Source organism: Strix aluco, chromosome 2 (genome assembly GCF_031877795.1).
Source record: "Strix aluco isolate bStrAlu1 chromosome 2, bStrAlu1.hap1, whole genome shotgun sequence".
In the NCBI taxonomy this organism is placed as follows: Eukaryota; Metazoa; Chordata; class Aves; order Strigiformes; family Strigidae; genus Strix; species Strix aluco.
This window is the reverse complement of record NC_133932.1, coordinates 70783773-70797863: the sequence shown is the minus strand read 5'-3', so window position 1 is coordinate 70797863 and position 14091 is coordinate 70783773. Positions and strand designations below refer to the sequence as shown.

The window sequence follows — 14091 nt, the reverse complement described above, 5'->3', positions numbered from 1 at the left end:
CTTAAAACAGCAGAGGAAATGCTTTCTATCTTAGCACAGTCGTTTAATTCTACCTTTTTAAAAGCACATTTGCTTTTTTTGTAGTCCCTTCTTCACCCTGGGACAGATGTACCCTGTTGAGGGTGCATTCCAGGAACTCCTGGTAGTTGGGATAACAGAACAGTTTTTTCTACGAGTATTAATGTAAGAAGGGGGGTGTGGGCAGGGACTTGAGGTATACAGACAGTTTAAACCCACAGGCATAGCATATGTCACTTGGAGGGTGTAGAGCAGCACCATCAACTAGAGGAGATGTCTTTTAGAAAGCATTTTTTCTGCAGCTGTCTTGGGGTGTTTCATGTTTTTTTCGGTGTGGAAGTTCTTGCCTCTTTCTCAAAAGTTACAAACAGTTCTAAACATATTTTCATTATCATGTTCTTTCTTTGATGTCTACTGCCATCAAGCTTAGTCAAGAGGAATGAGGAAAGGGGGTGATAATGGTCATTATCAGAGCAGGCTCCTGCATGAGCAGCCATAGAACCCCAGAGCAGCAACCAGGGGGTTACTGAGAATGAAAAACTTCAAAGATTGCTCTTTATCAAGAAAATGAAGGTAGCTAGTGTATCCTCATTATTATGAAACACACAAAAAATAAATTGAGTAAGGTATGAAAGTAATCTTGTCAGCTGATGAAATGCCTCTTGTCCGTCATCTATGTTAGATTGTTCCGCTGTTTCTACATAGCAGCTCTGCTGGTCCTGTCTTCTGTTCCCAACTAGTCATCCTTCCCAGGCATGACCAGGCAGGGGCAAGGTTTTAGAGAAAGAATGAACCTTTTACTTCCTGCTCCCCTCCTGATCGTGTTACGAACAACCTTGTACCATGCAGGCTTGGTATCGCATGCACCACTGCCTGTAGCTTCCCCCCCATCAAATAGTCTTATATCCACTCCTACAGGCAACACAGCTTTTAAGGTTTTTAATGTGCTGCAGTCTTCACCGTTATGGCTACGCCTTTATAGCCCCCAGTCTGGCTGCTGAAAGTTTTTTGCCAAGAATTACATCATTCTCACGTTATTACATCACATGTACCCTTGCAGTGGCTGCCCACAGCTGGCACATGGGGCATGCAGAGGGTTCACAGGCTGGAGGTGTCAGCATGAGTGCTGAATTACCGGGTGTAGGTATGGCCTAGTTCAAGGTTGAGAGCAGCAGCCGCCTAACGGAAAACTTTCACTCCTACTTCTATGAAATCCTAGTTTTAGCCACGATCGCTGTAAGCGAACTTGCTCAAGTAAAGGCCGGACAAAACGCGATGAGGAAGCACCAGCAGGATGTTGCGGCAACAAACCGCACCGCCCTTGCCCCGCTGCCACCCGCGCCCCCAGAAACCCGCTCAGGGGCAGGGGTGGCCGGGGCTCCCTCCTCGGCCATGAGGCAGGCTGGCCCGCCGGAGGCTGGGGGAGGCTGCCCGGCCCGGCGCGGCCCTCCCCGCGCCGGCGGGGCCGAGGCGCGGGCCGTGTCCCGCAGCGATAAGGACACGGCGGAGCCCGGCGCTTTCCCGCCCCCTCACAGCGCCGTGTGGGAGGCGGCTCGCGCCCGCCCGCCCGCGCGCGCGCGCCGGCGACCACGTGCTCGGCGGCCGGGGCCGAAGAGCAATCTCGCGCCGATGCTTCCCGCGCGCTCGCCGCGAGCGCCGCAGGGCGGGGAGTCGGAAGGCGCGAAAATCCCGCGCATGCTCCCTGCACCCCTGGAGCGGCGGGCGGTTGGCTTAGCCGCTCCGCGTGTGCCCGTGCAAGGCACGCTACACCCCCGTGACGTCAGCGCGCAGCGTCACGGCGGTGGGACGCACAAAAGTGTAAGTTTCAATTTTTTTTTTTTTCCTGCCGACGGGGGGGGAGGGGAAAAAAAAAAAAAAGAGCGGAGGGAACGGCGGGGTCGCGCGCGCGGTACCCGGCGGGGGGCCGCTGCGTTCGCGCCTTCCCTCCCCCCCGCCGCCCCCTTCCCCCCCTCCCCGCGGGCAGCCCCTCGGCGGCGGGGGCGCGGGCCGGGCGCGCCGGCGGGCAGGTGTGCGGGCGGGGGGCCGGGAGCCCGCCGGGCTGGTGACCGGCGGGGGCAGAGGCGGGCTGGGAAGTGACAGCCCGCCGGGGAGAGACCCCGCTGCCCTCTGCCCCCCCCTTACCCTGCACCCCACTCCCCCCCGCCCCGGAGCGCGGGCAGCGGGGCGGTCCCTGCCGGCCCCCCCTTCGCTCCCCCCCCCCCCCCCCCGCCCCGCCCGAGCTGCCGTTGGGGCCGTTGGGCTCCCGCCGCCTCCCCCCGCGCCCGCTCCCTCCTCCCCTGCCCCCTCCCGCCGGGCTCGCCAGGCCCGCGCGCGCCGCCGCCGCACATGTGCAGTCGGGCGCCTCCGCAGCAGCGCGGCGGCAGCGGCGGCGGGCGGGGGGTGCTCCCGCTCCGCGCTCCGGGTCCCTGTCTGGGGGCGGCGGCGGGGGATGGAGCCGGTTCTCTCTGCCTTCGGCCGCTCAGGTGCGGGCAGCCCCGGGCCGACCTGCAGCGGGAGGAGGATGGGGAGCATCGGGGCGGCGGACGGGGGGGGGGGCGCTGCCGCCGGCGGGGTGAGGAGGATGGGGACGGGGTGGCCCCCTCCCCCCACCGGCCGCGGTGCAGCCGCCTGGCGCGCGCGGGCGCGTCCCCCCTTCCTCGTGCCCCCGCCGCCTCTGAGGCGATTAGCGCGGCCCCTCGCTGCCGAGGGGAGGCGACGCGGGGCTTAGGGCTTTGCCCGGGCGGTGAGGCCCTGGTCGGGGGGCGCGGTGGGGGAGGCGGGCGGGCGGGCGGGCGGGCGCTGGTTGCCCGAGGCGCGGTGGCGACGGCCAGTCTCTGCCTCTTGGTGCAGCCGCGGCCCGTTCGCCTGCGAGGAGGAGGTGGAGGAGGAGGAGGAGAGGGGGGTTGCAAGGCCCTGGGGGGAGCTGGCCCCCGGGGCCTACTTGTGCCTGCTGCTGGAAAGGGGGGTGGGGAGGAGGAGGAGGCCGAGGCCGAGGCAGTGATCGCTTCCCCCGCCGCTCCTGCCCGCGCCCTGCTCTGCGGTGTTGCAAGGGGCGCAGCTGGACAGGGACCGGCCCAGCGCGGCTGCCCCGCCGGGATCGGGTACGGGCTGGGGGAAGGGCGCTCCTGCCAGGGGAGAGCTCACCCCCGCTCTCGGAAAGGGAGTATTGCCCACACGTGAGCGGGCGGGGGGGTGTTAGGGGGTGGATTGGTGATGACAGGAAACTTTTTCCTCTTTAAAACCGGTTTTTAAAAAACTAAATTGGTTTTGGTCGTGGTCAGTAATTTCAATTGTAAAAACTTTCCCTCCTTTCATTTTTATAGCTGATGTTGTCTTTACTTGCTTTCTAGAAAATAGCGTCATTGTCTCTGTGTCCTGCAGCCGTCAAGATTTTAAGAGGACTGATTTCTAGTCTTTGGTAACATGGCAAAAGATGTAAGTATATTTGTAGCACATCATATGTGGAAGCGTAGCTCATAGAATATCTTTGTTTTTATTAACAAAAGCAAACCAGGTCATGCTTTATAATAGCTGTCATTAATGAGTATATGAAACTTACTTTATCTACGTTTTACATCAAGCCTAGACTATGTTTTCCTGTAGATGTAACAGCATAAACCAGCTTCAGATCTGCAGCCATTTTTTTTTCGGAGTAATTATTCTTAAGAATTCACTACGCTCATCAAAGCACTTGGGCTGTAGGCATTACATACATTCATATTGAACACTAAAACAGCTTGGTTTTGAACTGGATTTTAAAAACCCCAGCAAATAGTGTTCAGGTGATGGGGTTGTCGTTGGCTACTGCTGTCAGCTAGCATTGCCTTCCTTGTGTTCAAGGAGGTGTCATATATTCAAGGGAGTGAAGATGGTTCTGTCTCCGTATGTGATCATTGTTTTGTCTCTGTCTACCAAAAGATGCTAGTTAGTGTCTGTAAAAACAGACTTTGGGGACTTAAATCATAACTTCTGTACCACTGATGTTAATGGCTTTGATTCTGTGGTCTACCGCTTGAACCATGTTTGTCTTTACCTGTTCCAGTACTTTAAAAAAACAATAAAATTAAGCAGGTTCTACCTTTAAGATGTAATTCATTGTTAATACCTAAAATAATTGGCTTTTGCATTTCCTTATTGAAAATAAGACAAGATACTACTCCGTATTCAAGATAAGGAAAAGTGATACAATTCAAATTATTAAACAGCAGGTTACAGTCTAATGTGGACTGTTGTAACTTTCAAATATCGAGGATTTCCATGAAATAGTGATTGGTTGAACAGATTAATCTTGTAGAGAATTTTAGTAATTCAAAAGCAAGTGAAAAACATCTTAATGTGCGGAGAAGCAACCAGAAATACATAGTCACTCAAAGCTTGCCTGGAAGAGATAAGGGTGGCCAAGTACGTTATAGATAGCAGAGTTCAGGGAATGAAAGGCTGTATAAGCGGGAAGAAAATGAAAGAGGAATGTTAGACTAAGATGAAATTGAAACAGTTCAACGTAATTGAGATACTAAAGTACATTTGTGTAATACTAGCTTTTGGGAGAGAGATCAACCAAGTGAAGAAGTGCTAGCACCTGGAAATACAGGTGAATATCCTAGAGGGTCTAGGAGAGCAGAATGAGAGTAAGACATTTAATAAAGAAACTGTGTTTTTTGAAATTTATTCTAGAAAAGAGAGTAGTTAAGGGAGGAATAACATACATGATAATAAACTTCAGAAATGGAAGAAGATGCTCCAGATAGGAAAAGAAATTGCTTTCAGTATCTTTATTACAAGAATTAATAAGCTGAATTTGGAAAAATTAAAATCTAGGTCAGGTTTTAGGTAAAATTGTAAGTGTACTTGAGCACCGGAACAGGGTAGCTAGAAAGGGTATGAAATCTTAATTGAAGGATTGTCTAACCTGTTCTTAAAAACCTCTACACATACTTAATCCTGCCTCAGGGAAGAAAGATGAACTGCTTACCTTTTTGCAGACTATTACATACCCACCATTACATGATGTCTAAAACGTGTAGTGAATGCTGGGAAATTTCAAATTTCCAGGTCTGATTATGGGCCCTGTTAGGTTTGAATGCTAGAAAATAGAGATGCTAGTTGGTATAACACTTCTTTCATTTTCAGAAGGGAAGAGAATTATTCCCATATTTTTTTGTCCAAAATCCAAGTTCTTTTCCTAGCGAAATAATGGAATTAATCATGGTAGAGACAGTATCCCTGAAATTCTGGTCACTGAGTCTATGAAGACCTGCACTGCTGTAAGTTTAAACATTCTGACATGGAAATATTGCTGTGATTAATGGCTTGAGGTTCTGCCATGTCACCTATCAAGTGCACTAACGGACTGGGAGATGTAGTGGTGAAGAAGATGGCCTACTTGATGAATGCCCCCACCCCTTCCTTCCCCTTTTCTCAGCAGAGCTGAGATGGCTAAACTGTGGTAAGGGCTGTGCTGCTACGATGCTGAGTCTGGGCTTCAGGTGGCATTTACGTGGCCAAACATGCTTCAGCGCGCTCCAGCCTGGGAACGCAGGCTCGATCTGCATCCCGCTTTTACACTGCTGGGGCAGTGCTTGCTCTGGTGATGGTGAAGCAGGCAGCCCTGCAGAAGAGGAAGGTGTGGAGCCAGGGCGCCACAAGACAACGTGCTCCTACTTATCCCCTCCTCCCACCTGCTGCAGAACAGCACTTTTCCTTTTGTTGCTGGCTTCCAGCTCTCCTTCTGATACCTCTTTATAAAAACTATAATTTGAAAAGACCTGTTTGAAAAGTGAAATACTTGTAAAAGTTTACAGACTGAGACTTTACTGGATAATTGAACAGAAGGGGAGTATGATGGGGAATACCAGCAAACCCAATGAAATGTTTTTCTAAAGGATTAAATAATTACAGAAGTACTGATCAGGTAAGCTGGCAAGATAATGCTGATGAGCTGTTTGACCTGAGTCTAAATTCTGTTAAGTACTACTTCAAAATGTATCCCTCTAGTGCTTTTCAGAGTGTACAATAAAGAGAAAATAAGCAACAAAGAATTGATTTTTTTTTTTTTCCAAATACTTTCCTCAGCAGTGGTCAGGAGGCTATGAGGGAGGAAAAAAAAGATACAGTCATATGTAGCACCTTAATTAAGAGCCTGCAGGTGGAATTTAAGAGCATGATCACAAGTAGTGTTATAGCTGGATAAGCTGGAAAATAATAATGGCAAAAGAGAAATACTAGCTTGTGAAGGTTAAAGTATCTGTGGACATAGTTTATTTTTTTGAAAACTTACATAAATGGTAGGGGATCTAGAATGCAGTAAGTGTAAAGGTGGGGGGGAAAGAGCAAACTTGTTTTTCAGTGTGATCTGGTAATAGTAATGAGCATAGCCATTTTGGGTTTTATATAAATGAGCGTCGTGTGGAGCTGAGAAGCAATTCTAACAGAATCAGGTGGTTTGGCCACAGAATATCGCATTCAATTCAGAAGATCTTAGTTACTAGAAAGACTTTACTTTTGGTGTAATTTAAAGAAAAGGTATCAAAAAACCATGTGTGGATGAGAGAACACCAATTGCACTATCCCAAGGACTTGTGTACCTTGGGAGGGGGATCATTCTATTGCTTGTCAGAGGCTGAATGACAAATTGAGTTCGGTAGAGTTGGGTACAGTTTGACACGTACATTTGCACTGTATGGGAAGTTTGTTGGTCTGAGACAGAGGTAGTCATCGCTTGCCGACAATCTCCAGAAACTCCAGCTTAGCCAGTATTGCTCTTTCTGTGTCACTCTCAGACTTTGCTGAGTCTACTGTAAACACTTCCACTGATGAGAAATGTGGCACCTTCCAGGCAGGAGCTGGAAGAGCCAAACGTACACACCGAGGTCATCAGCTGACTTGCACTGCTCACTGGATTTGTGGGATTAATAGTTTGGCAGGGAGTACGGTTCCCAAGGTGAAATGGTGACCTGTCCAGCTTTGGCGTGCTTAAAACTGGGCAGGATGCGACATAGAAAGAAGGAGCAGGAATTACTGTAGCAAGGAATGTTAACTTAATTTTTTGTCTTCCAACTCCCAGTACAAGACTGAGGACTTCTTGCTGGCCACTTTTATATTCAGTTAGATCTTGAGAATTATCTGTAAATTAAATAATATTAAATAATACTTTTTAATATCAATGATTAACATACCCTCCACCACTAAACAGTTTCTGTAGCGTAGCTGAAGATCCAACTTGTGTGATCCTGTTTCTCCTCTCAGTTACTTCTGTTGCAAATGAACTGTTGAGGCCTCTCAAGCAGCCATAAAGAAGGAGAAGCTTGTGGCTCTTCTTTAAGACCCACTGTTAAATAGCAGAGAAGAAGCCCGAGTCGCTTGCAGGAACTGGGTCTGTTAGAGGGGATAGTCCAATGCATGATGTTACAGCGAGTACTGAGGAGATGGGCTAGACAAAAGGAGCGAGTAAGATTCCTTCTGATCTCGAAAATTAACATATCAAAACGGATGAGTTACGTAAATGAAATACTCTGTATAGTAGCAGTTGCTTATGATTGTTTCGGCTGGTCACCATTATCGCATGAGCTGTTTCTAGCCATTAAAAGAAATATAATTGTTCATGAAGAACATACAGTTGAAAACTAATCTGGTATTTCACAAACTTTTTAAACTGACACACCACTGTTAGCCTTCAGAATTTCTCACAGACTAAAATACCTTTCTTGAGAGCTCTTTGTCTGGAAAGCTCATGCCTTTTACTGTTTCATAGGTTGCCAACAGTGGTGTTGGCTTTGGAACCACTCATTCTAAAATTAGGGTGGTTTTTTTTTTTATTTATTTATGTTTTATTCTAATGTCATCTTTTGCTTCAGTTACTTTATGAGGTATTTTTTTCTTGATCTCTGGTTTGCATAAAACTTACTGTATCTCTTTAGTATTTCATGGTGCTTTTATTAATCTCACTGAGTAGTAGCTATGGCCCACATATCAAACTTTGCCAAGGAAGCCCTGTGCACATATGTAAATCTGAGGACACCGCGTAAGAAGTTCTGCCTGCACAAAGTTCAGCACCTGATCTAACATGACTGTTTAAGAGATTTAGAGCTGTAGGGATTAACACTGATGGTTTATTTGTGTATTTGGAATACATTTGGGTATCTAATTTAATCCAATGAATTTATTTCACAGTATTAATAAATATTTTGCTCAAAGAATTTTTAAAAAACCCACAGCAAACTAATTTCTTACCACAACTTTACTGAATAGGTCAATAGGTCTGCAAAATTTGGGGAAAGAAGTAGATCTGTGCTGCTATATATTAATTTTGCCAGAACACCACAGAAGTTGTACTTTTTAATGGCTTTCATGTGGTGCTTCTACATGAATCTTGAGCAAGTCTTTGTGGTCTGAAAAAAGTTACATTTGGGATGGATTAAAAAAAGAGCCTAAGGGAAGTAGGAAAAAGATGTATTTTGGATCTTTTTTACATGATGCTCTTCCAGTGCCTAGAAAGTATTGAAGTCTTCAAAACATTTTTCAGACTTTTCTTAAAATATCAGCATGTGTTTCTCCTTTTATGTTTATTTTTGGTTATGTACTGGGAGTTACAGTGAGGCAGACCAGAGAAGTTAAGTCTTTAGTGGATCTCAAGTGGTTCATGCACCTTTTTGATATGATTTTAGTTCAGTGACTTTGTGGTAGCTTGATCTGTTTCGATTTGCCTTTAGTGAGTTCTAAGGTGTTCAGAAGTTTGCAAACTGAAGATGAAATGTTACAAAATTAGGTCTTCTAAAAAGGCATCTCAGTCTGGGATTACGAATATTGTTAAATTTTTTTAAAATATGGTTTTTAGAAGAAGGCAGAAGGAAAGTGATCTTGAAGCTCTCCTTTTTACATTCCAAATACACGAGTTTCCCTTTTCTTTCCCCCATTATGGTTTGCATTTTTGAGTCAGAAGATAGCAACTCAGAAGTTGCCCCTCACCTTGCCAATTTATTTGTGTAAATAAAGCATTTTCTTGTAACCTTCAAGTGTTTAACTTATTAATTGTGTCAGTTAATAGTAGTGGCTCTATATAAATACCTATTTGTAGTATTACTGAGTAAATACTCTGCTGACAACACGCTAAACAAAAATGCAGCTTTTAAAACTTAAGTTACACTAGGGATCACTTATTTTAGTGTTTGTATTTGCTTGCCTGGATATCATTTAATGGAGATTTATTGTGGCTAATTAGAAGTGGGAGGAAAAATGGGCCAATTTTTGCCAATTCTCTGTGTTGAAGTGGTTCTCAGACACACAGCAGACAACGTGATTTTAAAGGTTGACAGTGGTCCATGTCCCCAGAAACACTGCTGGCTACTTGTCTTGTGGTGTGTTACATTGCATTTGCTAAGTGTCCCAGTATTGCATTAATGGTTACACAGACTTGCCTGAAAATTACATTGTGGGCTCCTGTAGACTTATAATACACTGATAAGGAGGTCGGTGAAGCAAGTGGTTTCGGAATGAGTCCTGTTTAACATTACTTGTTGATTTCGGCTGTGGTTCAGATGCTGTTGAGCAAACTGCTGTAAAATGTGATTTGGCTGGAAAAACAAAAGTCTATTAAGGTCAAATCTAGAACATCACCAGGAGCTAGTTGTGGAAGTGACTGCTGCTGGTACCTCTTTGCATATGAGTATTTAGTCCAGGAGGACACAGATGATGACTTTATTTTCTGATTAGTTTATGTGGTAAAAGTGACAAACCAGTGCTTTGGTCATATTCACCCTAGGAATCTTGTGTTCAGTTTTGGTTCATTCTTAGAGCCTTGCAGTTTGTTTTGGGGGTGCCAGCTGTAAATTTTGCAAGGATTGTATCAATTGGGCGATTGAATTACTTTAAGAAACAACAAAGTATAATGATTTTAACTCCTGTGGTATTTTTGATCTGTGTGGCTGCTTAGACTGAACCATTCTTTGATTCATCTGCAAATGAATTCTTCGTTTAATTTTTGCTGAATTCCAGATGTGTTCAGATCTGTTCAGAAAGAACAGCCAAGAAAGCTAATGGTCTTGACATATTCTGTAGTAAGGAGACCTCAGGTGTGATTGACAAACACATTAGTCTTGAAGATGCATCATGAACTGAGGATGTGGTATGATCTCTGTTTCAGAAGGCCACTGAGACAGAGTAAAATAACACGTCTGAGAATTTTGCAGGGTCAGACTCCTATAGCCTGACTTCAGAAGTTCTTTTATGTTACTTTATATATGGTATAGTTCTCACTGACTTCATTTGCAAAATGAAATTCAAATGTTTTAAATTTAAGAACTTTCTTTCCTTTTCTGCGATCCTCTACTTCATATCTTAATTGCCTTTTAACTTTTGTGAAAAATGAATTGGATGTCCCATAAAAATAGTCTTCTGCAGTTACGTGATGATTCATTCTCAGAGCATGTTTGCTCTGGTTCCTGAATGCATTGAGAATCCAATGGGAAAAATAGTGTGTTATCATCTTATTATAAATTACATTTGCATATGGATGGGGGTGAAAGAAGAATTAAGTGGTGTTACTTCTGATTATAAGCTTTTTTCCACTTTGTAGCTGTGTTAATTTTCCGTTGTGTTTGTGTGTGTTTGTTGCTTCCTGATACTAAAATATAAGGCAAACAAAAAACCCCCTACACCGTTGGTGAAGTGACACATAGTAAAATTGCATGGCATAGGGCCTGTACATTTATTGCCTACTCTTAAGCGGTAAAATGGCTAGGGATTGTCATTCTGTGTGGATCAAGTTAGGTGCAGTTTGCACAAGATGTGTGGTTGTTTGCTAGAAGGCTTTGCAAATGCCTGTAGACAGCAGAGGCATTCTCCTGATGCCTTCGACAAGCTTGGGGAGGAAATGTACTCTAACAGGAATAATTTTCCTTCCCAATTTCTCTGTTTTATGGTTCTGTCTTTTCTACTTCTTTCCTGATTTGTTTTGAACTTCTCAGTCTGAGTCCTGGTTTATTTACCCATTCAGTCGTAGTTTAGAATAGATTGTATTTGTCTTTCCAGTTCCCATGTTCTTCCCTTCTCAGGATCTGATCTCCTTGTTCTATTAAAGCTCTGTTTTAGGTTCTCGTCAGTTCTGTACCTGTACTTCTTCAGTGACTCCCAGTTCCTCTACCTCAACTCGTCATCTGCCATCTTCATCTGATTTTCTAGCTCACTCTGTCTCTTTCCCAGCCAGTCTCAAGATCGTTTTTCTGTCTGTCCCATGCTGACTCCTGTTCTTTAACCATTGTTGTATATTTGGCACCCACATCTCCTGTTTTGTCATCAGACCCAGTTCTGCGCCTCAAACTAGTGGGTTTAATCTGCTGTTACACTTCACAACTGAAAATTTCTGTTCTGAGAAATAACCTTTTGGCAAATACCTCTGGTTCCGTTTATCTCTACCCTTTTTGCTCTTCTCTCAGTTCTTTTTCAGGGAGTATACTTGAAGTGGGCTCGTTACCTAGAAGCAAGATAGAAGAGGTATTCTGTGGCACAAAAGCACCCTTCTGTTCCCCATATTTACTTATCTCAGAGTAGTGAGGGAGGACCTTCCTCTCCGGTTAAACCTGATAGACATAGCACATGTACTTGTTCAGTCTCGTTTTAGTCAAACTTCTTGGTCATGCTTTTATAGGTTCCCTGTCCTTCAGTCCAAATTCAGCTTGAATCTTTTCTGTTTATTTAAAGGTTTAGTGAATAATTTTATGCCAATTTTTATTAAGAAATTGAGTTGCAAGTCTGGAAAGCTGTGGAAGAAATGATACTTTTGTTGTAAGGGTGTTGAGTTTCTAGTTGCACAACTTCAGAGACCGCAAATATTAGCTTGTTAGTAAGATATGAAATTATTCTGTGATAGCCTGCACTAAGGGATTTTTTTTAATACGTGAAATTCTCTGCATTTTTAGCAAATTTTGTTTCAGATTAACTTTATTCCCAACAAAAAGATGTTTCCCATTTTACTGACTTTCAAACTGAAGGCACTTGTAGTGCTTTTCAGCTTTTACTTGTAAACAAAACAAAAATAGACTTCCCAGTCCTTATGACTGCTGATGATCTCATAGCAGGCCAAAGCTAACTTCAGTGAATTTTTGATATGTTTAGCCCGTCAGTTGGTTTCTTTTCCTCCGGAGTTCTGAATGGGTGTGATGAGACAGCCTAGGTGATGGTTAGGGTCTCCACTCCAGCATCTGCAGTTAAAATTACCAGATTTGCTAATTTATCCAGTGGTCCTTAACCTTCTTCCTCTGATCTATGGAAAGGAGATCTTAAGCTATTACAGTTCAGATGCTATGTTGTGTGTCAAAAGTTATTTTCTAAAATCATTGTTGATTTTGCTGTAATGTGAAAAGGAGAAAGGGTGTATCTGTTGCCCGTCTAGGATACTAGGAGTTTCTCTGTGTAGCCATAGAGAAGTATATGTAGCCAGCATGTCTCTTTGAAGAATAAAGCAATGCTAAGTTGTGGAATTGCACACACATAATAAGCTTTCAGAATCAAATATTAAGAGCATGATATTATTTCAAGCAGCCCTGGTGTTATCGTCAAAGGAAGTAACACATCTTGAAATTGAGAATCATGAAAACATCAGGAAATGTGGAATATGAGAAAAAACCCATGTTATCAGGTGAAAAAAATAAAAATCAAAATACTTGTTACAAGTGTCTTGGTAAGGCCTGAAAACTATGTGTGTTTTCCTATCAGAAAATAGAATTTCCGTGATATCTAGACCCTCCTTGGCAGGAGGTTACTTTTCCATTGGGGAAAATCAAATACTTCTTGCTGGTGTGGGGTTTTTTGTTGGTTTTGGTTTGGTTTGGTTTTGGTTCTTTGTTTGTTGTGAATCTGTGACTATGATATACCTAATAGGAGCTATGGTCACATTTTCCTCCGTTTTCTTTATTTCTTTTGGGCACTTTGCTATGCTAGATAGGTTATGGAGGAGTAATCTCAGTGTGTCCTCCAAAATAACCTGGCTTGAAAAATAGGGGGAATTTCTTCAAAATGCACACTGATTTTTTTTGCCTATTATTTCCATTTTAGAACAAAGACACTAGAATTTCATATGGGATGGAAGTTTCACTTTTCAATTTTCTCTTTGACTCAAAACTAGTGATAAATTTTGCTAACTTTAGAATTAAATAGTGTATCCAGATGTGTAAAGAGCATATTGAGGCTGGAGTAGCAGAATTTTCACTAGAAATCAGTTTTCATTATGAATAATAGCAACTGGGGGTGCTATTTGCTGTGGGATTTGGTAGTATTCTTTCCAGATAGTTTTCTTGGAGTCTTTCCTGGGTGTGCTCTTACAAGTGAGTTGAATATTTACCAGCTATTCTAACTGCTGGAGCTGACCCTTTAGTAAGACACTGGTGTGGAAAGGTGGTGGAACTGTAAATGCTGTACTCTTCATCACTGTCGTGTTTGCTGAGGGGATTCTCCTTGTTGTTCAGGGATTGCTATTCTCTGATTTTCCCAAATTGTGTTCTCCTATTGATTAAATGCAGTGTTTTTCCCAGATGTTCTCCAGTTTGTCAGTGACTTGCATAATTTCAGTCACACAAAAGCATGGTCCAGGGCATGTAGCACTAACCTGATCCTTTGTAATGCAAGGTTAAATTGTTTTTTTGGAGTTGCATAGTGTTTTGGATAATATTTTTCACTGTGTATTAAAATTATAATTATGTAGAAAAAAACCTTGAAGCTTATGAGATTATTTGATGCTATGGTGTGATGATTGGTTGAATAGTTAAGGATAAAATGAATTAATAGAAATGCGCTTATATTTGAGACCATTCTAGTTTTAAAAAGATAAAAATAGGAAGGGACCAATAAATAATTGATTACTGAATTGCCTAATTTGCTAATTACCGAAATAATGATTTGCATTTAATACTTGAATTTGCTGAATATCATGGCTTAAATATTTGGTTTGGAATTATCACTGTAACTGGCATGTGAACTTGATGCAAGTTTGCTTTTGCATATTAAACTGATGAATGGATTTGATAATTCAAAACTATTAAATTCATGTGCTTCTAAAATGAAAGACATTACAGATTAAAACAG

At 43.6% G+C, this 14091-nt stretch overlaps 1 protein-coding gene across 4 annotated transcripts in view; it reads left to right on the top strand.

The window, feature by feature from the left end:
- The first annotated feature begins 1626 nt into the window (after positions 1-1626).
- Positions 1627-14091, top strand: part of TFDP1 (transcription factor Dp-1) — a 48918-nt gene continuing 36453 nt past the window's right edge. For 2 of the 4 annotated variants that reach the window (XM_074815219.1, XM_074815215.1), the window contains exons 1-2: positions 2362-2501; positions 3369-3453. In XM_074815219.1, the coding sequence (XP_074671320.1) occupies positions 3442-3453 (12 nt within the window). In that variant the 5' untranslated portion in view covers positions 2362-2501; positions 3369-3441. Of the gene's footprint in view, positions 1837-2361; positions 2502-3054; positions 3120-3368; positions 3454-14091 lie in introns of those variants that run through there. The other 2 variants (XM_074815216.1, XM_074815218.1) reach the window with 2 other exon arrangements.